At 41.3% G+C, this 26,990-nt stretch overlaps 1 protein-coding gene across 5 annotated transcripts in view; it reads left to right on the top strand.

Annotated features, from left to right (window-relative positions):
• Positions 1–8,907: 8,907 nt before the first annotated feature.
• The window catches only part of NEO1 (neogenin 1), a 241,941-nt gene continuing 223,858 nt past the window's right edge, over positions 8,908–26,990 (top strand). For 2 of the 5 annotated variants that reach the window (XM_047863477.1, XM_047863474.1), the window contains exon 1: positions 8,908–9,357. In XM_047863477.1, coding sequence (XP_047719433.1) covers positions 9,231–9,357 — 127 coding nt within the window. In that variant the 5' untranslated portion in view covers positions 8,908–9,230. The remainder of the gene's footprint in view (positions 9,358–26,990) is intronic. The other 3 variants (XM_047863473.1, XM_047863471.1, XM_047863472.1) reach the window with 2 other exon arrangements.

Genomic DNA, 26,990 nt, shown 5'->3' with positions numbered 1-26,990 from the left:
GGTAAGATTTCATTCTTTTAGATTGCCAAGTAATACTCCATTGTATATATGTATATGTAACACATCTTTATCCATTCATCTGTCAATGGACATTTGGGCTCTTTCCATACATTGGCTATTATCAATAATGCTGCTATGAACATGGGGGTGCATGTGTCCCTTCAAAACACCACACCTGTATCCCTTGGATAAATACCTAGTTGTGCAATTGCTGGGTCGTAGGGTAGTTCTATTTTTAATTTTTTGAGGAACCTCCATACTGTTCTCCAGAGTGGCTGCAGCAGTTTCTTTGTGTGTTTTAAACATATTCCTTGGGTGACCCTGTGGTTGGGAATCCCTGCACGAAGTCAGGGAGTTTACCTCTCCTGAGACCAGCACCCTTGAACTTCTGGAGGGGAGGGACCTCTCATCTGCCCCTGGGTCACTACTGCTTCTGCAGTCTTGCTCCAGCTGCTGTGGTTGTGGTTGTCCACCTGAGGGTATGTGTGCAGAATCTAGAACACTCACGTGAGCAGCTAACAGACTGGCCCTCTTCTGGCTGTTTCGCCTCCACTGACTGAGTCAAACCCCCAAAGCTGTGTCAGGCTGGGCTGGGATCCTCCCAGACCACAGTCCTCACCATGGTACATTGGCTTAGTGTCACCACCAACTCAGAACCTCTCATCCCAGGGGTCATTATCCTGCAGGCTCCTTTTATAATGTTCTGCACTTCCTCCCCATTGATGCAAGCTCTCAATGCTCAACCTCCCTTCCAAACATCTTTTTGGTTCCCCTGGAAGTCCCATTGGGTTATAAACAAATGCCTCCATTTACCCATTCTCTGCTGAGGCATTCTCTGTATCTCCTATTTTGTTTTGTTTTTTAAATCTAACTTTCTCCCGAGGTCACTTCTGTGGACCTCGTTTGTTCAGATCTCAAGTGACCAGTAGGTGGTGTTAATATTCATCTGGGATCCCTCTCTCATTTCCCACCATTTCACTTACATTTTGGGGTCATGACAAAAATTCCTAAGGAAAACAAGGATGCTGTTTGATTTTGAGAATCATGGCATCTACTCAGTGTCTTTTTGTCGTTGGTGTTATATAATGATCGACTCTGAGTGATTTCTCAGATATCTTAAGAGTCAAGTGGCTTATATATATTCTTTCTCTCTACTCTAACCGCTCCATGTCAGCCACCCTGGGTGACCTCATGGGCTTTGTGGATATCCTGTCTCTTAGCCACACTGACCCTGCTCTCCTCCCTCTCCCTCTCCACCATCTTCACCACCCGAGAGGAGATTGCATGGCAACATCCAGTGCTGGAAAATGCCAGTATAGGCTAGCAATTCCATTGATTCCTATTAGTGGTAAGGTTGAGAATGCCTTCGGCTTGGGAGTTTCTCAGAGCTAATAGAAGGGGACCAAAACACAGGTAGCCCTGATATAGGACATAAGCTAAAGGAATAAATGAGCTTCTTGAGGTTTTTATGTTATCCAATTCAGCTCCCTGGTGTTGGAGAGAGGACTGTGTGTGTGTGGTGGTGGTGGGTGGGTGGGGAGGGGTGTAGAGCTAGGAAGACGAGCTAGGCTTTCCTCAGCTCCTCTGGTAATCTATTGTTTTGGCCACTTCAACTCCTTTGTGGAAAGTGGCTTGGTGTGTGTGTGTGTGTGTGTGTGTGTGTGTGTGTGAGAGAGAGAGAGAGAGAGACAGAGACAGAGACAGAGACAGAGACAGAGAGACGCAGAGAGAAAGAGATACAAGTTTCATGGCAGGAAACCGGATAGAGCTGAATCCACAGCAAAGAGAAGGAAACTCCCAACATTTCCAAAACATGGAAGCCATGCACCAGAAAGTGATGCACCAAACACTATTGCCTACAAGTTTCTTGGCTTCCTTGACTCTTCTGAAACAGTATACTTCTAGTCTCAAATACACAACCTTCCATTTTTATGCCCCTACTTCCTTCCTCATACACAGTACATCTACTGTTGGATCTCTTTGAGTGCTCCAATATGTTGACACTCTTATTGTGTCCCAGTCATTCTGCCCATTCTGGATTTATTTCCTTACCTATTTAGACTAGACCACATGATTTACCACTTTAATAAGTCACTTTCCAGCATCCTTGAGTGCCTCAATGACTTGTCCTTTTACTTCTTCATCCACTCCTAGAAATCCCCAACTCTGGGTCAATCCAACCATCCATATTCTCTCCTCTTACTATATATAGCCTTCGAGGTACTAGATGGGCAAAAATCACAAGTGTATTACTAAGAATTTCAGCTAAACCCATGTATACTTCCCTCTTTTAATCCCCTCTGTGACTCTTCCAAACATTTGCCACTTTCCTTAAACTTACCTTAGCACACCCCTTCTCTTCTTGCTGCACAAGTCCTTGCTCCCACTACATGGAGACTATCAAGACCCTCAAAAATAAATTTTGCGTCCTCTTGCCTCTGAACCTATCTGCACATATGCATCTTTGCTTTTTTGTTTTCTGGCTCTTCTCAAGCAAATACCTTGATCTATATCTAAACTCTCTTCCACAGTTTAATAAATCCTTATTATTTTTTAAATGCTTATTTATTTTTGAGGGGGGGGCAGGGACAGAGAGAGGGGGAGACAGAATCTGAAGGCGGCTTCAGCCCCTGAGCTGTCAGCACAGAGCCCGATGCGGGGCTCGAACCCATGAGCTATGAGTTCATGACCTGAGCCAAAGTCAGACGCTTCACCGACTGAGCCATCCAGGAGCCCCAATAAATCTTTATATCAACATCAAATATGTATGCCTTAGAAAGATATTTATTAAACACCAGTTACCAGGTTGGACAATTGGGATAGAGTGCTAAATGGAACCCAGCTGCAATAGATGTCTGTTGAATTACTTTGGCACCTCTTTTCCATGAGTTGCACATTCCTCTTTTATTTACTTAGTTGCAGTGGGAGCTGCCATATTACTGCCTGAATGGGTTAGAGTGGGCACCTAAACTAAGGTTGGCAAGTGGTCCTTTCACTGGGAAGTTTGTAACTGGGACTGACAGTCAGAAGCAGAGTATAACAGGATAACTTGGAAATTGTTGGCAGTGGCCATTTTCTGCCCTGTGGACTAGGACACAGAGCTATTCTGCAACAAATGTGAAGCTGAGGCAGATTCAGAAAGCTGTGCAGAGACGAGACTCTCCAAAAGAGGACTTTCTGGGGTCCTTAAAGTGCTGCAGCTTCTAGTTCCATTCCTGAGGTCTGGCTGCATCCTCATCCTGAGATTCCAGGGTCCTTCCAAACACAATTTCTTTCTGCTCAAGACAGTATTTTGTGTTGGGTTTCTGTCACTTGCAACCCAAAAACAAAATCCTGTCACTCTTGCTGGAAAGTTGGACTGCCTTGTTTTGTGACTGCTGTTTGTTGGGACACATTGTCCTTTGAGGAGAGAGCACTGGGTAGCAAATGCCAGGATGTTGTTTCTTATTTTCATTCTTCATTAAGGTGTTGCAAGGACAACACAGGCTCAAATACAGCTGAAAGCTGCCTGGAAACCACAGGGCCAGGGTGTAACTCTATTCTGCGAAGTCCTTTTTTGCATATTGCTAGTTCCTTGAGACTACTGAGGTCAGATAATCATGGGCCTTGCTGAATGACAGCTGCCAAATTATCTACTACACTGCTTCTAAGCTATCAATTATCCCCTTGCTCTCTTGAATCTTCAACACTTCCTTCTCTATTGGCTCCTTGGATCGGCACTTAAATTCACTCGCCTCTTAACAAAATCCATTCTAGATTCCCCAACTCTTTCTTCCCATTATAGGTAAACACCTTGAGGAAGATGTTCATACTCAGTGACAAGCCATAGCAATCAAGTGACCATACTCTACCCTACAACTCCTCTTGCTGAGGTTGTCTATGATCACCTTATCTCTAAAGGCAACAGATGTTTTCCAGGTCTACCTTACTTGACCTCTCAGGAACATGTGACACTATTGACCACTCCTGCATTCCTGAAGCACTTTCTTTTCTTGGCTTCTGTTACACTACATGCTTCTGGTTATCTTTTTATATGTCTGCTTGTTTCTTTGCAAGTTCCTTTTCTTATTTTGTACCTTAAATGTGTTGGTGTTCCCTGGGTTTGGTCCTAGTCCTAAATCTTCCTCTCTGGTCTGAAACTTTCCTGGGGCAATCTCAACTATTTCCTTGGCATTACTGCATATACTGGAATTTAATAGCAACCCCCCCACCCCCAACAATAATCCCTTAGAAAAGGGGTTATATTCTGATTTTATATTCCGATCTTTAAAAAGCCCTTCATAGGGGCGCCTGGGCGGCTCAGTTGGTCAGGCGTCTGACTCTTAATTTTGGCTCGGGTCGTGATCTCACAGTTTCGTGGGTTTGAGCCCAGCGTCAGGCTTTGCGCTGGCAACTCGAAGTCTGCTTAGGATTCTCCCTCTCTCTCTCTCTGCCCCTTCCCCACGCACGCTGTCTCTGTCTCTCTCAAAATAAGTAAATAAACTTTAAAAAAATTAAAAAAAAGTCCTTCATCTTACTGGATGTTCTCTCAATTATTTTGAACATCAAAATGCTCTTTGGGGGAATATGCATTAGCATGAAGTAATCTCATTCAATGTTCATATAGAAGCCATCTGACAAAATTGGTAAGAAAGGAAACAAAAAATTTAACACCGATTTAGAAATTACTTCCAGGAAAACACCTTCAAATTTGCCAAGTGTCGGATGTCCTTGTAAACAAGCCCTTAAGAGTCATTATGAAAAAATATATAAGTTAATATGAGTACAGGATGAATGATGTAGTGTGATTAGATACTCTGGCCTGGAATAAAATTCCCAGTGATAACGTCAGGTATCAAGTCAAAAATTTAGGTGGAAGTAAAGATCATCTGTCTTGGGAAACTGTGTCAGAGACTCAAAATGTGACTCTGGTGACAATAAAAACACTGTGAAGAGCTTCAATAAAATCATTTTAAAAATTATATTTCCCAAATAAAGTGTGTAAGCATAATTAACACATTAAATATTGTCAGTAGATCTCTAATTATTTCGTCGACATCTCTAAAAGTTCATATATTTTAGCTGGTGACAAAGTTTTATTGGGGATGGATTTTAATTGGGAAAATGGGGTTCGATCTCTATTCAGAGGCGCCTTATATTTAGACATAGTGGCATCTGTTGATGACTCATCTCTAGCCCAGTTCTCCCTGCTAAACCCCAGACCCAAATAACAAACAGTTTATTGATATTTCTACTTAGATGTCCCTTAGGCACTTTAAATTAAACTTGCCCAAAGTTACTCACATTTCTTCCCATCTGCTCCCCTCTCAGTGAATGTCACCACCTTCATTCTGACGCCCAAGCTGAAATCTGAGTCCCACTCGCCTCCGGTCGGTCTCCCACACATCTCTGTTGTTTCTGTCTATCTCCTAAATCTCTCTCTTATCTGCTCACTCCTCTTAACCCCCTCTGCTTTACTCCAGGCCACCAGCATCTCCTCCCTGGACTACTGTTAACAAAATCCAAACTGGTTTCGTAGGTCTTGTCTCCTTCCAACCTACACTTCAAGAAGCAGCCTGAGGGATCCTTCTAAAATGCAAATCCGATGTAATTTCTCACTGCAGGATAGCTAGCTCCTGCCCCTCTTCTTCCATTTGGCTCAGTTTAGAGACTGATGCTTCTTCCCTAATTCCCTAACCCTCCCCCCACCCCTTCCTTCTGCCCCCACAAACAGTTTAGTCAGGTTAGATGCTCTTACTATGTTTCCCACACTCCTTATCTTTCCTTACCATAACACTCTTCACACTTCTTTGTTATAACTGTTTATCTTTCCTGCTAGACTGGGAAACCTTGTCTATCTGGCTCACCACTGCGTTCCTTGAACACAGGGCAGAACATGAGATGCAGTGTTTTATAAATATTAAATGATTGAACCAATAATTTTGTAATCTCAGCACCCAGCACAGTATCTGGCAAACAACGGATCTTCGATAATATTTGTTGAATTTATAGATTGTTGTGGAACTAAAGATATATGTTTAATTAAGCAACATGTAATGCGCAAAATTAATGTTGTATAGGTGCTTTGTCCTTAAGGAGCACATGTCCTTAATTAGGCTTAATTTAGAGATGGCTCCCTAGGACAGGCAGCTTTTGGAAGAGAAAGGGAGAAATAAAGTCTTACCTAGTGAAATGTAAAGGGCAAATGTAAAAATGTCAACACCTGTGTAGAAGGAAATTTTGTTTTTATGACATGGGTAACTCCCAGTTAAAATCTTCCAAGACCAGGAAGTGTTCTGTACTGGGATCTACTAGTCAGGGGGCTAGCTTTCTTCTTCTCTACCTTGGATTCTGGTATTCAGCCAGGGAATCAGCTACAGAATCTTAATTACTGCTAGCAATTAAACACTGAAATGTATTGCCTCTCTAAAGTTGGAAAATAATACCTTTACTATAGAGAATATGATTCTTACCAAGTTTTATATTCATAGGCTTTATTAATTTTTGTATCAAAGTACACTTAGAAAAAATTTCACAGGAATATTCGGTCTAGTTATTTTTGGCCTGCACTTTGATAACTTATACTAACATACAATGGCCAGTCTGTTTTCTTTGCTCTAAAACTTTCTTTGTGCACTATTCCTTGAACACAAGCCTCATGTCTGACTTAGATGGAAAAAAGTGTTAATTTCACGAATTAATGGTTAATATCTCTCCGTAGATTAGTAGTTTAGACTACATAAAATATGTTGATTAGCAGTATAAACGTGGATTGAAGTATTAGCTGAAAATCTTGTTGGGAGGATGAAAGTGATAAGATTCCTAAGAAAATCTCTCAGAGATGCCTTACTAAAGAGAAGTTAATGACTTCAAGTGCTGATTTTTAAAGGGAATATCTATAACGTCAGTTACATTGAAACAAGGTGAAGGATCTGAATTCAAGTGTGTGCTTGGGTTACTTGAACTTCCTCTTGAACCGATATAGAATCTGTAACTTTTTATTTGGGGCTCCATGTGTTAGTGGTTTATTAGAGTGGGTTTAACTAAAATTGTGATTTAATCACAAGTCAGAAATACATGATGTGAGTCACCCTCTTTTACAGAAAGTGCTTTAAACTTTTTGAGTTAACCCCGATGGACACGGGGGCAGCGGGGAGGCTGAGACATTAGTGACACAGTTCACAGAAGTCATACCTGAAAATCAGTCTGTTTACTTTATTAACCGCAACTCATATTTCTTCAACTGGGGAGATAAATGTAAGCTTCATTTTAGAAGTCACATTATATATTTTATAGTTTTACGATTGAAAATTTTTCAGACTTGGAAAAGATATCTGAAAATTAACATTTGCAAGGCAATTTATAGTTTCCAAAGGGCTTTTTTCATTAATTATCTCAGAAAACTGAATAATGATGTGATTATTAAAGGTTAGTTAAGCAAATACTTGTGAAGTAATTGGGAGGTAATCTATTTCCAATTTAACAGGTCAATCAGGGGTATTTGGAAAATATTTTGCTGGCTAACAACTCTAACCAAAACAAAAAGATATTTAAATTGTTTCCCTAGTGGAAAACAATAAGCGTGTCTGTTCTTTTAGGAGTTAATTGTTTCAAAGAACTGGGATGAGGGCTCCTAATTCCACCGTTTTGATGACCTAAGAGGTTTTACGAGGAGCCTGAGCTCTTCCCTCCTAATGTCAACGCAAGCCTTACGTTGCTTATTTTGGCACTTCAGAATAAAAGAAAATATCTGAAGAAAAATAATTACGAGAAGGCATGCAAAGATGTGGAAATCAAAGAATAAAGCCACCTTATGGCAAGCAACATATTTTGGCTATTGACTACCCAGGGCAGTGAACAAAAATCCAAACCATATTAAGACGTGACTGTTCAAGCGAATAACCACACAAAGAGATTTTCTTAAATTTTCCATAGCAGTATTCCCATCAGCAGTGTAACTTACAAACTGCTTTTCCCCTAACTCTGGGACTGCCTCACGATGACCAGGTGTTTAAAATCACATTCCTCTCGCTCCCGGTTTACCGGCTAAAGACGTGATTTCGATTCGAGAGAGCGAAGTGCCCCGCAGAGGTATAGGTAAAAGGTTTGCTACAGCTGGAGCATTAGCCTTGGGCCCCCGCTCGGGCTGGAGGGGTGGACACCGGGCACCTTTGTCTGCGCCCTGCTTCCCTGGACCCGGGCCGAGCGGCGCGGGTGGGGGCGCGGGCCCCGGCCCTGTCCGGGGAAACGCGCGGCGAGGGCGGCCCGGCCTGGAAGCTGGAGGTCAGCGGCGGCGCGGTGGGCCCCCTCCCACGGGAGCCGCGCCAGGTCCCAGCAAGAGCCGGGCGGGATCGCTATTGTTTTTGGCGAGCACATAAATCCCCGCGCCGACCCTCTGTGCACCCAGGTTTCCTCCCGGAGGCCCTTCGGTTTCCTCTGAGGCCCTATATAGAGGCCCTGGGCCCAGGCTGAGGAGAGCTGCACGCCCGCTCCGGCCTCCCGGACAAGTCTAGGCTCGGAGCGCGTCTCGCCCCAGGTCTCCGCAGCCCGAAGCGTCAGGGGAGGTGAGAGAGGGGGATTGCTCCCTGGGGCAAGGAAAAGGCGGCGGGGGCGCGCGGGGACGAGGGGCTGCGGCGTGCCGGCGGCCGCGGGGAGGAGGAGGATCCGCTTCTCCGGGGTTTCCCTGACGCCAGCAGCAGCGCCCGGCGCGCGCGCCCCGCGACAGTCCGCGGCTCCGGGCAGGGAAGGGGGAAGGGAGCGGGCCCGCCGCCGCGGCCGGCGAGGCGGCAGCCGGGATTGGAGCGGGGGCGGGCCGCTCGCGGAGCCGAGGGGGTGCAGGCGAGAGAGGCGCGCGCTTGCGCGTGCGCGGGTGTGCGCGCCCGGGGCCCCCGCCCCCCACCCCCGCCGCCCGCGGTCTCCGCCCCCCTCGCGCTGGTGTGTGGAGTCGGAGTCGGCGGCGGGTGGCGGCGCCTGGAACCTGGAGACCGACCCCCCCCACCCCCGGTCCGGAATGTACTGACTCCCCCCTTCTCTGCTCTCCTCCCTTCTCCGCCCCCCTGCAGGAGGGAGGCGCCCCCGAGTCTCCCCTCCCGCGAGAGGGGCCGCGCAGTCCGGGCCGGGCGGAACAGCGGCGGCGGCGGCCGCGGGAGCCGAGCCTGCAACGAGGGACCGGCTGAAGCGCGCGGGAGGGAAGGAGGCGAGGGCTCCGCGGCGCTGGCGCCGCCGCCGCTGCCGCCGCTCGCGGGGCAGAGATGGCGGCGGAGCGGGGAGCCCGGCGACTCCTCGGCACCTCCTCCTTCTGGCTCTGCTGCCTGCTGCTGCTCGGGCGCCCGGCGCCCGCCGCGGCCGCCAGGAGCGGCTCCCCGCCGCAGTCACCAGGTAAGCGGGGGCGCGGGCCCTAGAGGAACGGGTTAGGGGCGGGGGCGCGGCACCCGCACCGGCGGCTGCGGTGTTTTTGTTTAGGATCCTGGAGGAAACGTGCAGGAACTTCTCTGCCGCGGCTCAGGTTGCCAAAGAGAAAGGGGGTCGCGCGGGGCGGAGAGTGAAGTAGGCGGGCGGGGGCGCCGCCGGGGGAGGGGCGGCCGCGGGGGCGCGTCGGGGGCTCCCGGGTCTAGTTCTGCGCTTTGTACCCGGAGGCAGGTTCACCCCTCGCCTCCCTCCCCTCCCCCAGGCTCATCCCACTTGTAAGAGTGGGACATTCTTGTGCTCACACAAGCACCAGTAGAGGCCACTACACACCTCATTAAATAAACAATCGCACGGCCAATTCATTAATTTTCAGGAAAGGAAGGGGGAGGGGGGGGGCTTGAACTCCACATTCCCTGGCCAGGGATTTCCCAGCTGAAGTCCCAGGGAAGCGCTGGCTGATCTCGAGGGACTCCTCGTGCGGGGATTGTAGCCCCGAGGCTGCCGAAGAGAGGGTGTCAAAGGGGCACAATTGCCTCCTCACAACCCCTGTTGTTGACTTAACTATGAGGGCGCCTTGGAGAACCGCTCCAACTGATTGTATCTGTTAGTGTTTCCGTTATGAGATGCCTCTTCTTTCCTGGGGGTTACGAGGATATTTACAGCCTGGTGATTGCTCTTAACCCAGGGAATTGTCTAAACACTGGATTTTAAGTACTTTATGTTTCCAAGTGGCAATATATATATTTAGCCTGAAAAGCCTTTTTCAGGTGTTATTTTTAAATATCATTGATTATTGAAATTACCTGCATCCCTGTTTATTTAAGGGAGCGAATGGACCAAACGCCAAGCCTGCCTGTAGACCTCACAGCCTAATACGTTGAGAAGAAGCGGGACACACGCAGCAGTTGAAGGGCAAATTAGCATATAATCTGTTTAAATTGTTTGACCAAGGTGGTATATCACAAAACTTGACAAAACTCTCACCTACTAGTATGATATCTGAACTATTTGCATTTGAAAGTCATCTGATGGGGAAAGTGGCAGCTTCTAATCGCTGAACCTTTACTTGTTTTTCCTATTCATAGTGAATAGGGTTTAAAATCACGCTGCAAATGTAACTTTACTGATAAACTTTCTTTTGATTTTCTTGCAGAATATTATTAGCTCATGGCTTTTGTCAGTGTTAAAGCTTTAACTGTGAATACCAATGGGCGTTATCTAAACAGCAGTATAAATAACTGTTTTAGTATCAAACTTGCACATTCAGCCTGTACCTAGTTCAGAATACACATTTTGGGCCTGAACTGTAGGTAACTGATCCAACCTTTCTATTCTTGGGGATGGGCAAGTAACATGTAACTATTTTGGAATACAAATTCCTTCTTGCTCTTAATTTATATGTAGTTCATATTATGTATGTGTTAGGTAATTGGTGGAGTTTGTTTAGAATTTTGTCAGTAATTTTGAAAGTAAAGTGCTAATAATTCTATCAGGTTAATGAAAGTAATGTAAGCAGTCTGTTAGAAGTGGTTGAAATATCTATTTCAACATTGATTCAACTGATGAGCTTTTATTTTGTGCTGAGGAGGTGCAGGCATTGCTTAAAATGTGTGTCCTACCTTCCTGGAGCTTTGAGTCAGGTGAGTGGGTGGGAAGGATAGTCATTAAAGTGCTGATTATGTAATTAAGTAATTGTGATTAACACTAGAAAGGAGAAGAAGAGTGTTTGAGAAAGTGTATACTGCAGGGACCTAACCTATTGGGGTGTCAGAGTATCTGAGAAGTGAGATCTGAAGGGTGAATAGGACTGGAGGCTGGGAGGCTCGCAACTAGTTAGTGATATAGTGGCAACTAGAACCCAGATCTGATTCTTTTTTTTTTTCTTCAGTGTTTATTTATTTATTTTTGAGAGAGAAAGAGCACAAGCAGAGGAGAGGCAGAGAGGGAGACACAGAATCCAAAGCAGATTCCAGGCTCTGAGCTGTTAGCACAGAGCCTGATGTGGGGCTCGAACTCACGAACTGTGAGATCATGACTTGAGTTGAGTCTGATGCTTAAATGACTGAGCCACCCAGGCGCCCCAGTACACAGATCGGATTCTTGGTTCAGAGTGCTTTTCCCAAGCCACCTTGCCTCATTTCAAAAGTGAAAGGAATAACGGCAATAAGGAGGGGCTGGTCAGTTCTGTCACACGCTGTGGAGAGATCGAAGGAATTGAAAACTGAGTAAGTGGCAACTGAAACAAGTGGTCAGTAAATCACATGTCATTTGTCAGTGGTTTTAATTTTTTTATCTTTGGAGAGGGGTAGACTCAGAAACCTTTTTGTAGGGGATTACAGTGAGTAGGTGGTAGGGGATGGAGGTATTTGGTAGAAAAAGGAGAAAATTACAGAGCGTGGGACAACAGGATAAATGGAGTGGCCTTCCAGTCTAGGGTACACGTTGAGGAGGACAGAGAAGGGGAGGAACTGGTGATAGAAAATGGTCAGCTGTGGTGGAGGGTTAGAAATGATTAGGCATTTAGGCACACTATTTTAGGAAGGAAGGAAGGGGAGATTTGATGGGTAGGGACCTAAGGAAAGACATCAGGGCAGAGCAGCCTGCCTGAGCAGTGCAAGTCTTCTCTAATCAGAGTGAGGGTTAAGGAACGGCCATTCCGTAGAATTGAGATGCAAGAATGGGGAAAGTTAGGAAGTCAGCTCAGCTAAAATCAGTTTGAATATAAAGTAGACTAGATCAGCTATTTCCACACTTTGTCCAGCAGCTTTCTGTATGCCAAGAGCAGAATTAGTGAAGTTTTAATCCAGTATTGGTTGCTTATGAGTTAGTTGAAACACGTAGAAACCTTTTAAAAAAACTTTTATTAGGGTAGTCCAGTATTCCATTCCTTGGTCAGAATGCAAAGAAGTATTTGATGCAGTGCCACAATGGTGGTGAGGTTAGCCTTGACCTAGACATCAGAGGTTTTCTGTAGAGGTCCTGTAGCCTAATTGCTCACTTAAGGGAAGAATCCTCTTGTCAGCATCTTGCATAGATGACTCTGTATGCACTGTTTACTTGGTGATGTGATTCATTACCTCACAAGGTGGTCTATTCCTGTTTTGAATAACTTCTGTTAGTAAAACTTTGCTTTATGCAGTACATTTAACTTTAATTTTCACCCTTCCCACCCTTCTTGATTTTTCCCCCCTTTTCTCTGGCCTTTTTTGACATCACCCTATCTCTAATTCATCCCTTACTTTTGTGATCAGTTGTTATTCAAGTTTTTCTTTCTCTCCCTCATTAAATTTGGGTATCAAAGTTGATCTCATTCTGCTTGTCTTCACTTGCTACCTGTATGCTAATGACTCTCCTAGACCACTTTTCTTTATGTACGACTCAGTAGCTTCACTGAATAGGCACCTTACATCATACGATACGGAAGGTAAAACTCATTTTTGTTCCTCTTCTCTCCTCCGTCCTTCATCCCCTTTCTCTAGACAATAACAAACCAGTTCGTGGCCCAGGGTTCTCACATTTTTGAATGATTGCATGGACTTGTCTTCCCGTGTTACCTGTCTTGGGCATCTCTGTTTGCCATTCACCTAAGTTGAGGTCTAGAAGTCATCCTGGACCCTCCCATGTCCCTCATTCCTATAGCCAATGCTTCTATTTGATTTTTACCTCCTAGATCTTTCTTGAATCTGAATCTTTTCCTCATCATCTCCACTGAGACTAGCAGTAGTGGTCTTATAATTAATCTCTTTATCTCCACTGTTACCCTCCAGACATCTGTCCTCCAGCTGGAATGAGTTTTCTTATGTCCTTTTCTGAGCTTGCCACACTCCTATTATAGTCTCTTATTAGTGTTCCACAGCTTGAGTGTTAGAGTCTAAACTCCTTGGCCTGGAGATTGTGAAGGCCCTTTGTGTTTTTTACCACAGGCCTCTCCCATCCCCCAGTTTAAAGCCTCGCCTGTTGGCACCTGTAATGTGTACCCGGTGTTCTGCCACATCAGATTTACTGCAGGGCTTCATGTTCCCATGCCTTTGACGTGCTGTCCTTTCTTCTTGTTAACGCCACTTCCCACCTTGTCTACCTCTGAAGTTCCTATTCATCATTCCGTGAACTTTTCTCTACCATCCTGCTGCCCAAAGAGAGGTAGAGTCCTCATTCTCTGTGTTCCCATGGCTTTTGAGTACTTTTTGTCTTGTGGTATTTTCTTGTCTCCTCCAGTAGTCTGAACCTCTTGAGGTTTGGGACTTCTCTTATTTACCTTTTGTGTAGCTAGTGTAGCATAAGCATCTGGCAGAGGGGGTAACCAGTAAATGTTTGTTGAGTGAATGTTGAATTGCCTTTGTTTCTACCCCTTAGGGCCATATAGCACAACTGGTTTCTTTATATGATGGCCTTTCATGTGTCTAATCACAACATTTGTGTGTAAGAATGTCACTTTCCCCTCCTTCTCCTTTCTTTTTTTTTTTTTTTGAAAATTTTTTTAATGTTTATTTTTGAGAGAGAGAGAGAGAGACAGAGTGCGACTGGGGGAGGGGCAGAGAGAGAGGGAGACATGGAATCCGAAGCAGGCTCTAGGCTCCAGGCTGTCAGCACAGAGCCGGATGCGGGGCTCGAACTCATGAACCGTGAAATCATGACCTGAGCTGAAGTTGGACACTTAACCAACTGAGCCACCCAGAAGCCCCTCCCCCCCTTCTCCTTTCTAAATTAATTGTCCTTTATTCCTTCAGCCACTCTTCACATTACCTAGTTGTCTGCCCCTTTGTGAGTTTGGTCATCCTCTTGATATGCTATGGTTTTAGCATTTATTACCTTTGTCATCTTTGGGAAGATCAGTGATTTTACTGAGTCTTCTGTAAATAGAGACTGATGCTTGCCTAACAGGATGAGGCATAAAAGAGTGTAGATTTCCAGGAGGAATGTTCAGAGGAGATAAGAAATGTGGCTATTCTTAGCAGACCGTATGAAAACTAGTATGTGATATGGGATAGAGAAAAAAGACTTAGGGTATGAGGCAGAGGATTTGGGATATGACTCCTGATTCCATGCTTTTTGTATCTGATGGGGGATATAGGCAGGCAAGAATAATACCTTGCTTATGTAACTGGATTCTCAGAAAAATGAAATGTGAAACTGCTTACAAACTGTAAAGTACTATATCTTTGTGGGATGGTTTTAATATTTCTTTATGAACTTTTTAAAATGGTAATTCTGTTAAATTTTTGAAAGTGTAGATTTTTTTTCTGTTGGCTTAATTGATCATTGTTGGTTTCTTTATAAGTTTTCTCTACATTAATAACAAATATTGGGATAATGTTAATCTCATTACATGTGGAGGCTTTGGGCTCTATTTAATAGTCTTTTCCCAAACATTGTATTTTATTAGTGATTTTTGTGTGGTTGGGAGGTATTTACCGTGTCATTGGTAGGTATTTTGGCTTCTAGGTAAAATCACATCAGTAACAGGAGAACAGAAGAAATGACCATAGATAAGATCAGATTGACCAGATTAGCTGCTTGAGGTTAGGAAAAATCTAGTGTTTATGATTTTAAAACATTGACTTTGCCATGGACCACAAGCCAGTGAAAGATATTACAATATAACCCAAATTTTGGATTCATTGAGAATGAAAAGAGTTTTTTGATTAGAATTTTTTGGACATAGAGACAAAGGTCATTTAGAACCACTGGTGTAATCTTGGTATATTTCTTTCTTGTTTCTGTTAATATGGCACATCATTGTTACATTATAATCATAGTATATGTACAACTTTATATGTAGATGTTCTCCCTTAATGGTTATGCCAGCCAGGTTTTGGTTGCTAGATTATCTTTAATTAATTAATACTTATTTTAAATTTTTGTTTATTTCTGAGAGAGCGTGAGTGTGGGAGGTGCAGAGAGAGAGTGGGGTGACAGAGGATCTGAAGAGGGCTTTGTGCTGATAGTAGAGAGCCCGCTGTGGGACTTAAACTCACCAACCGCGAGATCATGACCTGAGCTGAAGTCAGACCCTCAACTGACCGAGCCACTTAGGCTCCCCTTAAATAATTTTATTTAAAAAAATTTATTTTAAGAATAATTAAATATATGTTTGAAGTAAAACAACATAGAATTAAAGTATCACTTCTACCAACAAATCCCGTTTTTACCCATAAATAACCACTTTGAGTATTTTTTCTCCTGCATTCACATATGTATGTGTAGTTTTATTTTTTACACATAAGCAGGATCATACTATCTATTGCTTTCCAACTTCATTTTGTTAAATAAGTGTATTCATTTTTTAAGTTTATTTGTTTTGAGAGAGAGAGGGAGAGAGCATGTGTGTGCACACGCATGATTGGGGGAGGGGCAGAGAGAGAGAATCCCAAGCAGGCTCCACGCTGTCAGCACAGGGCCTGATGTGGGGCTTGATCTCATGAAAGATGAAGTCATGACCTGAGCCAAAATCAAGAGTCAGATGCGTAACCGACTGAGCCATCCAGGTACCCTGATTTTTCTTTTTTTTAATTTAACAATGTGTTGGAAATCTTTCCAGTATGTATAGATTTTCCTGTAGCCATTATTGAAAATGTCTGTATAATATTCCAGTGAATGAATATGACATTAATAGTGACGAATAAAAGTGATATTTATTGAACACTCACTGAACCATAGGCATTTTGCCAAACTCTTTTACATGCATTTGATTCTTTATTGCACTTTGTAAGGCAGATGGTAATATCCAGCCATTCTACAACTGTGAAGAAGTTGGCATTTGAATCCAGGTCTTTTCAGCTCCAAAGCTATGCTCTTTATTATACTGCATACCTCTGCTGGTATTCTCCTGTTATGGATGTTGGAGTTGTTTTTAGAATTGTGCTATAATAAAGAATGCTGTTATGGACATCTTCCTGCCTGTGGTATTTCGTTTTATATTTTGGATCCCCACAAATGGGGTTACTGGTGAAAAGATAATTTTTGTGTGTATATGAGAGTCAAGGTTGCATTTTTTATAGAAGAGCAATGATATCATTAAGAATAATATCATTTACTAGGATTTGTACAACTTTTGCAAGACAGTTTCACCTCTGATTTGAACTTTTGAGTACTTAAGTCCATTATTTTAAAATGCAGGTCCTATAGCTTTTCTGTTTCATCTGTTAGCTGCAGGGGTTAATTACCAAATTAATAGGTAATCTCAAAGGTCCTTTCTACCTTCAAGTTTCTATAACTCTGAAGTCTATAAAATTGAGTGGTGGATATCTAAATGACCTCTATTTAGTTCTTGTGCTTGAACACTGATCATTTCTGTTCTTGGATGCAAGAATTAACCTTTTGTCATTCTTTAGAGGTCGTGTTATTGTACATTTTTTTTTTCTGGCATGAGGTTGGATATGATTGGAGAAATCTTTTAAGTTGCTTGTAAAGGATTGTGTGTGATTTTGTGTAAAAATGGATTTATTGGTGATTTCAAGAAATGAAGATTTAAGTGTTAAGAAATTGTGAGATATTTGGGGCGCCTGGGCGGCGCAGTCGGTTAAGCGTCCGACTTCAGCCAGGTCACGATCTCGCGGTCCGTGAGTTCAAGCCCCGCATCAGGCTCTGGGCTGATGGCTCAGAGCCTGGAGCCTGTTTCCGATTCTGTGTCTCCCTCTCTCTCTGCCCCTCCCCCGTTCATGCTCTGTCTCTCTCTGTCCCAAAAATAAATAAACGTTGAAAAAAAAATTAAAAAAAAAAAGAAATTGTGAGATATTTTAAGTTGCAGTGTTACTTGCAACATTAGATGCTTATTCTTAGGCTTATAAGTGATACAAAGTAAATTGCCAAGGTTATAGATCTGACTGAAACCAGCCGATTTTGATTCCTCCCTTGGATTTCCTTATGTAAAGAAAGGGGAGAGAGAGGAATGGATGTTTTATATTGTAGACATTAGTACTTAAATTCTTCTTGAAAGGAGTTAGTAGTTGGCAATCTGAAAATCAGATGTGTGGTTTTTTTGCTTCTTAAAAAGAACCATGAAGGGGTGCATGGGTGGCTCAGTTGGTTAAGCCGACTTTGGGCTCAGGTCATGATCTTGCAGTTCATGGGTTCCAGCCCTGCATTGGGCTCTGTGCTGACAACTCAGAGTATGGAGCCTGCTTCAGATTCTGTGTCTCTCTCTCTGCTCCTACCCTGCTTGCACTCTGTATCTCTCTCTCTTTCAAAAATAAATACACATAAAAAAAACTTTAAAAAATGAACCATGAAAATAAGCCCTTTAAAATTATTTTATAGCAAGAATTTTTATTTTTTAAAGTTTGTTTATTTTGAGAGACAGAGATAGCATGAGTTGGGGAGGGGCAGAGAGGGAGGGGGGAACAGAGAGAGAGAGAGAGAGAGAGAAAGAGAGAGAGAAAGAATCCCAAGTAGCACAGAGCCCGACGTGGGGCTTGAACCCACGAAACCATGAGATCATGACCTGAGCCGAAACCAAGAGTCAGATACATAACTGACTGAGCACCCAGGCACCCCTAGAACAAGAATTTTTAAATTTAATTTTCTAGTCAGACAGTTTTTCTGTAGCCAAAACTAAAAATTTAGGTAAAATTGGCTAGTTGCAAATTTTATATTGATGGCTAATTATGCTCTGTAGAGATACTAAGGTGAATTGTACTAATGGTTTCTTTCCTTAGGAAGCCTTAGTCTAATAGCAGAGATAAGACATACTCAGAGATAATAGATAACTTAATTTGGAGGGAGAAAGTGTCATTACTGCTGTAGGTGGAAGTACAAATTCTGGAATCACTGTATTACTGTTAATCAAGTAATAGTGCTACTTTTCTCGTAATTTTGGTTCTATAGCGTTAGAGTAGTCGTAACTTAGTTTTACCAAGTCAGTAGACTAGAATTCTCAGAGGGGGTTATTTTTCATTTCCTCTAAGTGTTATGGTTACTGGAATGTTTGAATATATGAGAAATCTAATAGTGAGCTGTCTGGGGGTGCAGCTACTTCCATGACCTCAGGAATCCCGAGATTGATTATACTGGTTTTCAGGATTTATTATTGGTCAGTAATAGCCAGTGAAACTTGGTGATAAGTCCTGGGCAAAGGGAATTTTTAACATGATACTACATGAAAATTGGATACAGAATATTTGTTTTTCAGCTGTAGTGTAAGTGAATTAAAGAAATCACTTAGATATATTTATATTTATATACATATATACATTATATGTTTATATACATACAGACCTTATATACATAAGGTATAGTTAAGTTGGTAGCATTATAATGTACAGATTTAGGGACAGAATAACAAATTATGTTTTATTGATAACCTTTTATTCATAGCATAACTTTTAATGTAACATTAAAATTTTTGTAAAATTTAAGGAATTTTTTTGCTGGTTCTTGAATGTGTTACAAGTTTGAGGTGGGGTTATTGTGTTATTTTTTTAGTATTTTAATTTATTTTTCGAGAGAGCAGAGTATAAGCAGGGGAGGGGCGGAGAGAGAGGGACAGAGGCTCTGAAGCAGGCTCTGTGTTGACAGGCTGCTAGCGGTGAGCCTGATGTGGGGCTTGAACTCACAAACTGTGAGATCATGACCTGAGCCAAAGTCAGACACTCAACCAACTGAGCCACTCAGGCACCCCAGGGTTATTGTGTTAAATTGATGTAGTGTTACCTTAAGTATCCAAGGGATTGTGGGTACGCTTCTTACGGCAGTAACCCCTTTATTAATAATCTACCTCACCTACATAGAATTCAACCAATATGTACCCTTACCTCTAGAATATAACTGAAGATTAGGGAGTAAAAGAAATAATTTTCAAAGTCTGTGCAACGAAGTAGGTAAGTTTCTCAGAATCCCAAAGGTCCTTGTTTAGAGCCTATTTACCTTTAATTCACGTGCAGCTCTAACAGATTGTACTGTCTGATTTCTAATTCCATTGCTGATCAAAAGTGGGTAGAAGCTATCTTGGGAATGCCCCTTAACAACAGCAAGTTGTGTCCTTTGTAAGGAGGAAGATTCAAAATAAGATTATAAATGAGACCTCCCCTAAACAGAAATAATTGTCTCAGCTATGTTAAGGAAAGTTTCTTACCCTGTCACTGCTAATGGATTTTGCCTGCCCCTTGCTCTTTGTTTTCCCCTCATACTATAGGTAGTTGCTGACTGGGAGATATATCTTCCCTTAGAAATCTCTGGAGTCTGAAACAAACAAACAAAAAAACAAAAAGAAAAAAGAGATTTCTGGAGTCTCATCTCATCTCAAACTAATATGGGCTGGGTTGACCCCTGAGGTGGGAGAACAGGAAATGTGCATAGGAAGAGGTGAGGCGGCAGGGCAGGGTTCCTGCTCTGCTGGTCCCTGCCCCTCTGGCTGTGGAACTTATCTTTACTAGCAGCATCTCTAACCCTTGTTGCTAAAATATGTATTGAATATGTATATGAATTTTTAATTTTTATGTAAAATAAAAAGGGAAATCATACACTTCAACCTTTTCCCCAGGGATCATCACTCTTAATAGCTATGGACTTTGTTTTATATGTACAATTATCTTAACTATATAATATTTATATAATTAATATATATATAAACTAACAAGTTGGGTTGTGCTGTGCATAGTCTTCCAGCTTGCTTTAAGGACATCTTTCCGTGTGAGTACATATAAATTTATCACACCTGTTTTGATAGCCGTATGGTATTTTTATAGATTTTTAAAAATTTATTTAGCCAGTTTCATTTTGATGCTCCCCATTTTTTTTTATTGTGAACATATTCAGTGAACTCATTTGTACAAATGTCTTTGTGCATATGTTCAAATGTATTATAGAATAAGTCTGTAGTTGTGACATTGTAGGGTAAAAGAGCACATGTGTTAAAATGTTTGATAGTTATTTTCCAAATTTTTCTCCGAAAGACTGACTTATGCTCCTGTCAGCAGCAAGTGAGACAGTGCTTGTTTCCCCACACATTTGCCAGCATACTAGTTATTTTCAGACTTATTAGTCTTGCCAGTTTGATCGGTGAAGAAAGTATTATCTCTTTAAATTTTATATCTTAAAATTGTTAATGGGGACGCCTGGGTGTCTCAGTCGGTTAAGCCTCCAGTTCTTAATTTTGGCTCAGGTCGTGATCTCACGGTTCCTGGGATTGAATCCTGTGTTGGGCTGTCAGTACAGAGCCTCCTTGGGATTCTCTCTCTCCCTTTCTCTCTGCCCCTCCCACTTTCTCTCTCAAAATAAATACATAAACTTAAAAAAATTGCTAATGGAGTTGAGCATCTTTTCAGATTTTTATTCATGGTTTGTTTCTGAGAATTGTCTATTCAGGTTTTTTGTTCATATTCCTATATTATTTCTTGAATCATATGTTCACTTATAAACATAAATTAAACAATACATAATTAAGAATGGGAACAATTTAAAATTTTATAATTGTTAAAACTCTCATGGTTGCTTGCAGTTTCAACTTAATGAAGAAGTGAACTGAGAAATCAAGTCAGTCTGCTTATCTGACTTCTGCTGACCACTGCTCATGTTCACTTAATATGGTTTCGTAAGCTCTCAAACTATTCTATTTTGAAGGGAAATAAGTTAAATATTTTATTCATTGATTTGAGTGAAAAATAGGAATTGAAACAGATCCAATACCTCTTTTAAGACAGGACGAGCAATTTTGGTTCACAGTGAGTAAGTTCAGTTAATCAAATACTTGAATGTCAGTTTGGCTCAAGGTACTGAGTGGTTTCAAGTGGAAAATGGATTAAGAATGTAGCAGGAGAGACAAGTTCGAGGGACAGGGTATGATTTCCATTTTGGACACCTTGAGCCTGAGGTGCCAACAGAACATCTCTGTAAAGACATTACAGAGTTAGGCTCAAGTGAGAAACATGACTAGACCCCTGGCTAGAAATGTAGGTTCAGGGGGCAACTGGGGATGGCTCAGGTTGGTTGAGCGTCCAACTTCAGCTCAGGTCATGAGCTCCTGGTTTGTGAGTTTGAGCCCCACATTGGGCTCTGTGCTGACAGTGAGGAGCCTGCTCGGGATTCTCTCTCTCTCGCTCCTCCCTCCCCCCCTTCAAAATAGATAGATAAACTTAAAGAAATGTAGGTTCAGGAATTATATGGATAGAACTTCAAGTCATGAGGCTAGATCATATCACTGAGGAAGGAAAAAGAAAATAGAGGGCAAAAAGACTTGAGCATAGTTGGGTGTCCAAAGGAAGGGAAATATTACCCTGTCTACAGAAGAAAAGGACCTAGAGTCAGAGATATGTAACATAATAAAGTTCATTTCACCTGTGGATATCTTATTCGCAAACATCTGTATGACTAAATGGGACAGTGCAAAAGTAATATTGGTTCTTTTCCCTACTTGCATGGCATAGCCTGGGTTAGAGTGCTAGGCAAGGAGAGGGGAGGCTTCCAAACACCATTCTGAACAACTTTAAATTAAAAATATATATATATATATGTGTGTATGTTTATATGTATATATATTCACTTACCATCCTGCTGGACTGAGGTAAAAGGTGAATGAGTAAATATATGTATGTGCTTAGAACAGAACCTAGTTTTTCTTGATCATTCATTAAATGTAAACCACTGTTATTGTTGTTTTTATTTTATAAACTGGATGGAGAGCCTAGCTAAAAATACGTGAAAATTAGATAGTGCTTATGGTTCTATATTTTTACTTGATGGCCGTATATATAATTAGATTGTTAAATGAGGGTGCATATGTTGAGGACAAGGATTTGTTTAGTTTGGAGTATTTGGTTAAAATCTTAGAGGAGGTAGGACTTGACTTGGTTTTGAAGGCTTTTTAGATGGGTAAGTTTTTTTGGCAAGGGGGATGAAGTAAAGCACAATAGGGGTCAAGGCAGAGTCAAGGCAAAACCAGTTGAAGTGTTCTTGATCAGTAAACTATTTCTTGAAAGGTTCATTTTCTTTTTATTTTAAAGTTTATCATTATGGAGAGGTGATTTCTCACCTGCTAAGAAGGTCGTAGGCCAGACAATCTTGTAAAGATTGTGATGCTAAAAAAGAAGGTGGAGACAGTGTTTATTGCAATTTAACACCTGAAAATTAACCTTATCATTACATACCTGCTTTTTAAGACTTTGTTTATCTCCTGGTAGATGTTATAGGCATCTTTTATGAAACACTGATTTGTCTGAAGTTTATTCAAAGTTACAAAAATAAGCTTCAGGATAATGTGTATTGTGAAGTTCTGAGAAGTTAATTTTTTCCACTTTTGAAGAAATGTTTGTTTTTAAAACATTTTTGTGGAAGCTTTGTAGGGGAGTGAACTTCTTTCTTCAGAGTAGCTGTAGTTAAGTAGAGATTTTGCAGCTTCAGAATTAGTTTTATTTGTCAGTCATTAAAATTTGTGGGTAAGAAGTATCCGATAACATTGTGGTAATAACTTGGTAGTCAGTTCCATTTTGTGCACATTTAAGTTTTAAAATTGGCCTCTGCATATGCACGACAACTTGATCTTGATATCAGATTCCTGTGTCATAGTCCTTTTCTTTCAAAACTCCCTGAACAGTTCTTTCCCTCCTCTCTACATTTAATGTTGTACATAGTATTAATATCTACTAGATCTCTTTAATTTTTTAATCTGTATATTTGTAGAATTTTTTTTTAGTGTGTGGACTTTGAGATCTAGAAATTTCACCAGGCTCTGACTAGGTGGGAGTTTATTAATTGATTTTTTTTTTCAACCTGGTACAGTGGAGCTGCATTTTAGTTAGGCATTAGATTTAAAGTCTGTAAGTAAAGTGAAGACTGCCTATTATTACATTTCCCTTTAACATTCCTTAGACAGGTCCACCTTGGAGGCTGATACTTCATCTCTCAGTATGTAGGGTATAGATGGTTTTTCTTTCTAGCATTGGAACAGATTATTGCCTTTGTTAAGTATGAACAAAGAGGAACACTTACATTTATATTGTTCAAAAACATTTTTTTTTTAACTCTAGAACTGTGGTGTGATGAGATGCTCATACTAAGGCCCACTAGAGCTGAGCTCATCTGGGAGAATAAGTTCATGTCTCAGATTGCATGTTCATATTGAATGGCAGGTAGAATGAGTTGTTCTGTGTGTATTATTTCACATTTTCTTTCACCATATATGGTTGAATTCTTTTAACTTAAAATGTCCGTATGATGTGATTTCTCTGTTTAGTGAGTCTTTGGTTCTGAATGCACACATCTCTGTTGGGGTAGGACAATTTTATTTATTACGTATACTCTTTTTTTTTTTCTGGAATTCCAGAGACATTTGCTCTCTTATGTCTTTCCTCTGTGACACTCTATTTCTCCTTTTTTGTGTGTGTCACTTAATAACTGTATTATTAGATGAATACAGATTTGGAACATTATCTTTTTCTGGTGAAAATCATGCTATTTACCTTAAAGTCTACTTTTTCTGATATTAATATGGCCCTATCAGCTGACTTTTTAGTGGTTTAAGTGTTTCTGTCCTTTTATTTTCAGTCTTTTTGTAGTCTTTATATTGCTGGTGTAGCATATTGTTAGGTTCTCTTTTTTATTTAGTCCAATGGTTTTTGTCCTTTTACTAGAGTGATCAGTCTATTTACATTTAATGATACATTAGTGGTATATTTGGCTGATACATTTGGCTTTTAAAGCTTCCATTTTATTATTTACTATTTGCTTTGCCTGTTCTGTGTTTTCCTTTCTCTCTTTTTCTTGCCTTCTTTTGATTATTTTCAGTTGTGCAGTTTCTCTTTTAGCTTACCAGTTATATATATTCTTTTTTTAAATTTTTACTTATTTTTGAGAGAGAGAGAGAGAGAGTGTGAGCATGAGTTGGGGAGGGGCAGAGAGAGGCAGGGAGAGAGAATCCCAAGCAGGCTCCATGCTGCCAGTGTAGAGCCTGACTCGGGGCTTGAATCCATGAACCATGATGAGATCATGACCTGAATTGAAATCAAGAGTCAGACATTTTGGGGCGCCTGGGTGGCGTAGTCGGTTAAGCGTCCGACTTCAGCCAGGTCACGATCTCGCGGTCCGTGAGTTCGAGCCCCGCGTCAGGCTCTGGGCTGATGGCTCAGAGCCTGGAGCCTGTTTCCATTTCTGTGTCTCCCTCTCTCTCTGCCCCTCGCCCGTTCATGCTCTGTCTCTCTCTGTCCCAAAAATAAATAAACGTTGAAAAAAAAAAATTTTTATAAAAAAAAAATAAAAAAAAAAGAGTCAGACATTTAACTGACTGAGCCACTCAGGCACCTCTACCGGATGTATATTATATTCTTTTGCTCTTCATTTAATGGTTCCCAAATGTATGTTTAACTACTTTTCCCATTTATTGGACAATGTGAGGTTTTTAGAATACATTAATTCTGTTTGTTCTTCACCTCTGATTTTTGTTATTCTTGTTACGTATTTTCTCTTTATATTTAAGGCTTATAAGACATTATTATTTCATAAGTCATTATTCATTTAGATTTATCCATATATTAACTTCCTTAGTTACTTTTCATTTCCTTCCCCATCGCTGAGCTTCTATCTGGGATCATTTCCTTAGGCTTAGAGAATATCCTTTAGTATTTAGTTAGGAGTTATGTCTGCTGGAGGTGAATTCACTCAGTTTTTTTATGTTTGAAAACATCTTTATTTTACCTTCAATTTTTTGGGCAGCGGGTGGGAAGCACTGGGTGTAGAATTCTAGTAGATAGTTTTTTCTTTCAGCCCTTTAAATTTGCCATTCCATTGTCTGCTGGGCTCTATCATTTCTGATTAGAAGTTAGCTGTAAGTCTTAATTTCTTCCTTTTGTAGATAATGTTCTTCCCTCTTTGATCACTTTTAAGAGTTGTTCTTTGTCCATGGTTTTCAGAAATGTGACTGTGATGTGCTTAGTTGTGATTTTCTTTGTATTTATCCTGCTTGTTGAGCTTCTTGTATCTATAGGATCACTTTAATCAGTTTTGGAAAATTCTTGGCCATTATCTCTTTAAATATTCTTCCCTGTTGGAGTTTAGTTCACTTAGGTCTTTGAATCCTCATCACACTGATGGGTTCAGAATGACTGGTTTTTGTAGCTTATCTGCCCTGTTTTGGTTATTAGGGTAAGGGCAATGGTCTCTTGTGACTTTCTACATTCTAACCAGAGGCAGCACTCCTTTTATTGATTTCTAAATTATATTTATTGTATTCTTCAGTTACAGAATTTCCATTCTGTTTTCTTCTGTAGTATCTAGGTTCCTGCTGAAATTCTCCCATCTTGTATTTTTATTCCTTTAACCCATTCTGTCATATGTATTCCCATGCATGTTTGCTTTTATGTCTGCTATTTCTCCTTATTTGGGGGTTGTTTTGTCTTCTTATGTGCCTGTTTGTGATTGAGGGCCAGGAACTATGTATGAAAAATTATAGAAATAGTTTGAATGATGCTATCTTCTTCCAGAAAGGATTTACCATTGCTTCTCTTCAGATATGTGGTTATACTAGAGACACTGACAGTGTCAGATCACTTCAGGGCTGGATTTGAAATTACTTAAAATGGAGCTTCAGACCCTATGAGTTGAAATATTTTAGGGGCACCTAGGTGGCTCAGTCGGTTGAGTGTCTGACTTTGGCTCAGGTCATGATCTCGTGGTCCTTAAGTTTGAGCCTGTGTCGGGCTCTGTGCTGACAGCTTGGAGCCTGGAGCCTGGAGCCTGCTTCAGATTCTGTGTCTCCCTCTTTCTCTCTGCCCCTCCCCCACTCATGCTCTGTCTCTCTCTGTCAAAAATAAATAAACAGTAAAAAAATTAAAAAAAGAAATATTTTAAGTTTACCTTTACTTCTTGGATGTAGCCCATTGAGGTCCTAATCCACAGCTTAAGGGGTTCACCCTCTTGCTTGACAGCCCTCACTCATTTTTGTCCCTTCAGGGATTGAATTTGTCAGAAGCTAAGCTCCTCTTTTCAGGCTCTTCAGCAGTAGTGGCCTTTAGAATCTGCAGATACTTCTAGATAAAAAGCAGCTTCAAATACCAGATTTGTCTCTTTGGATTTTCTCATTTTCCTGATATTGGTCCCTTAATTCTTTATCATTTTGATTGACTTCACACAGATATTTTCTATTTTGTCTACTTTTGTCCCCCCCCCCCCCCCCCATTCGTTCCAGTGGAAGATTTGGTCTGAACCACCTAATCTGTCATTTCTGGGAGCTGAACTCTCACAATGCCCCTTTCATCTTTTCTCTTAATTGTGTTCTGTGAGGAATATTCAAGCTTGTCTAGTTTTTTGTCATGTGCAATCTGCAATTTATTGCCCCTATTGTATTTTTTTGAAAAATCATTCAGTTTTGTGGCTGAAAGCAGTCTTCCCTTATGTCAGATTGCTCTCTCTTCAAATACACAGCATTTTCTTAAATTTGGGGGACTTTCTATACTTGAGATTTGTGCATTTGAGAATTCTAATGATATTTGAAAGTTTGTTCTCTCTCACTAAATTTTCCAGGGAAAAATGTTGCTCCAGTTAATAGAAAAATCACTCCTTTAGTCTGGGTCTTTTCTGGTATCCAGGAAGGGGGGGATGGGGGCTGGTAATTGTGATGATGGCATGGTGTCTGTGTATGCTCAGTGTTGCTGGTAGAGGTGGTTTCTTTTGAACTTGTG

Source organism: Prionailurus viverrinus, chromosome B3, assembly GCF_022837055.1.
Source record: "Prionailurus viverrinus isolate Anna chromosome B3, UM_Priviv_1.0, whole genome shotgun sequence".
Taxonomy (NCBI): Eukaryota; Metazoa; Chordata; class Mammalia; order Carnivora; family Felidae; genus Prionailurus; species Prionailurus viverrinus.
The sequence above is the reverse complement of the archived record's forward strand: the minus strand, read 5'-3'. Positions and strand labels throughout refer to the sequence as shown.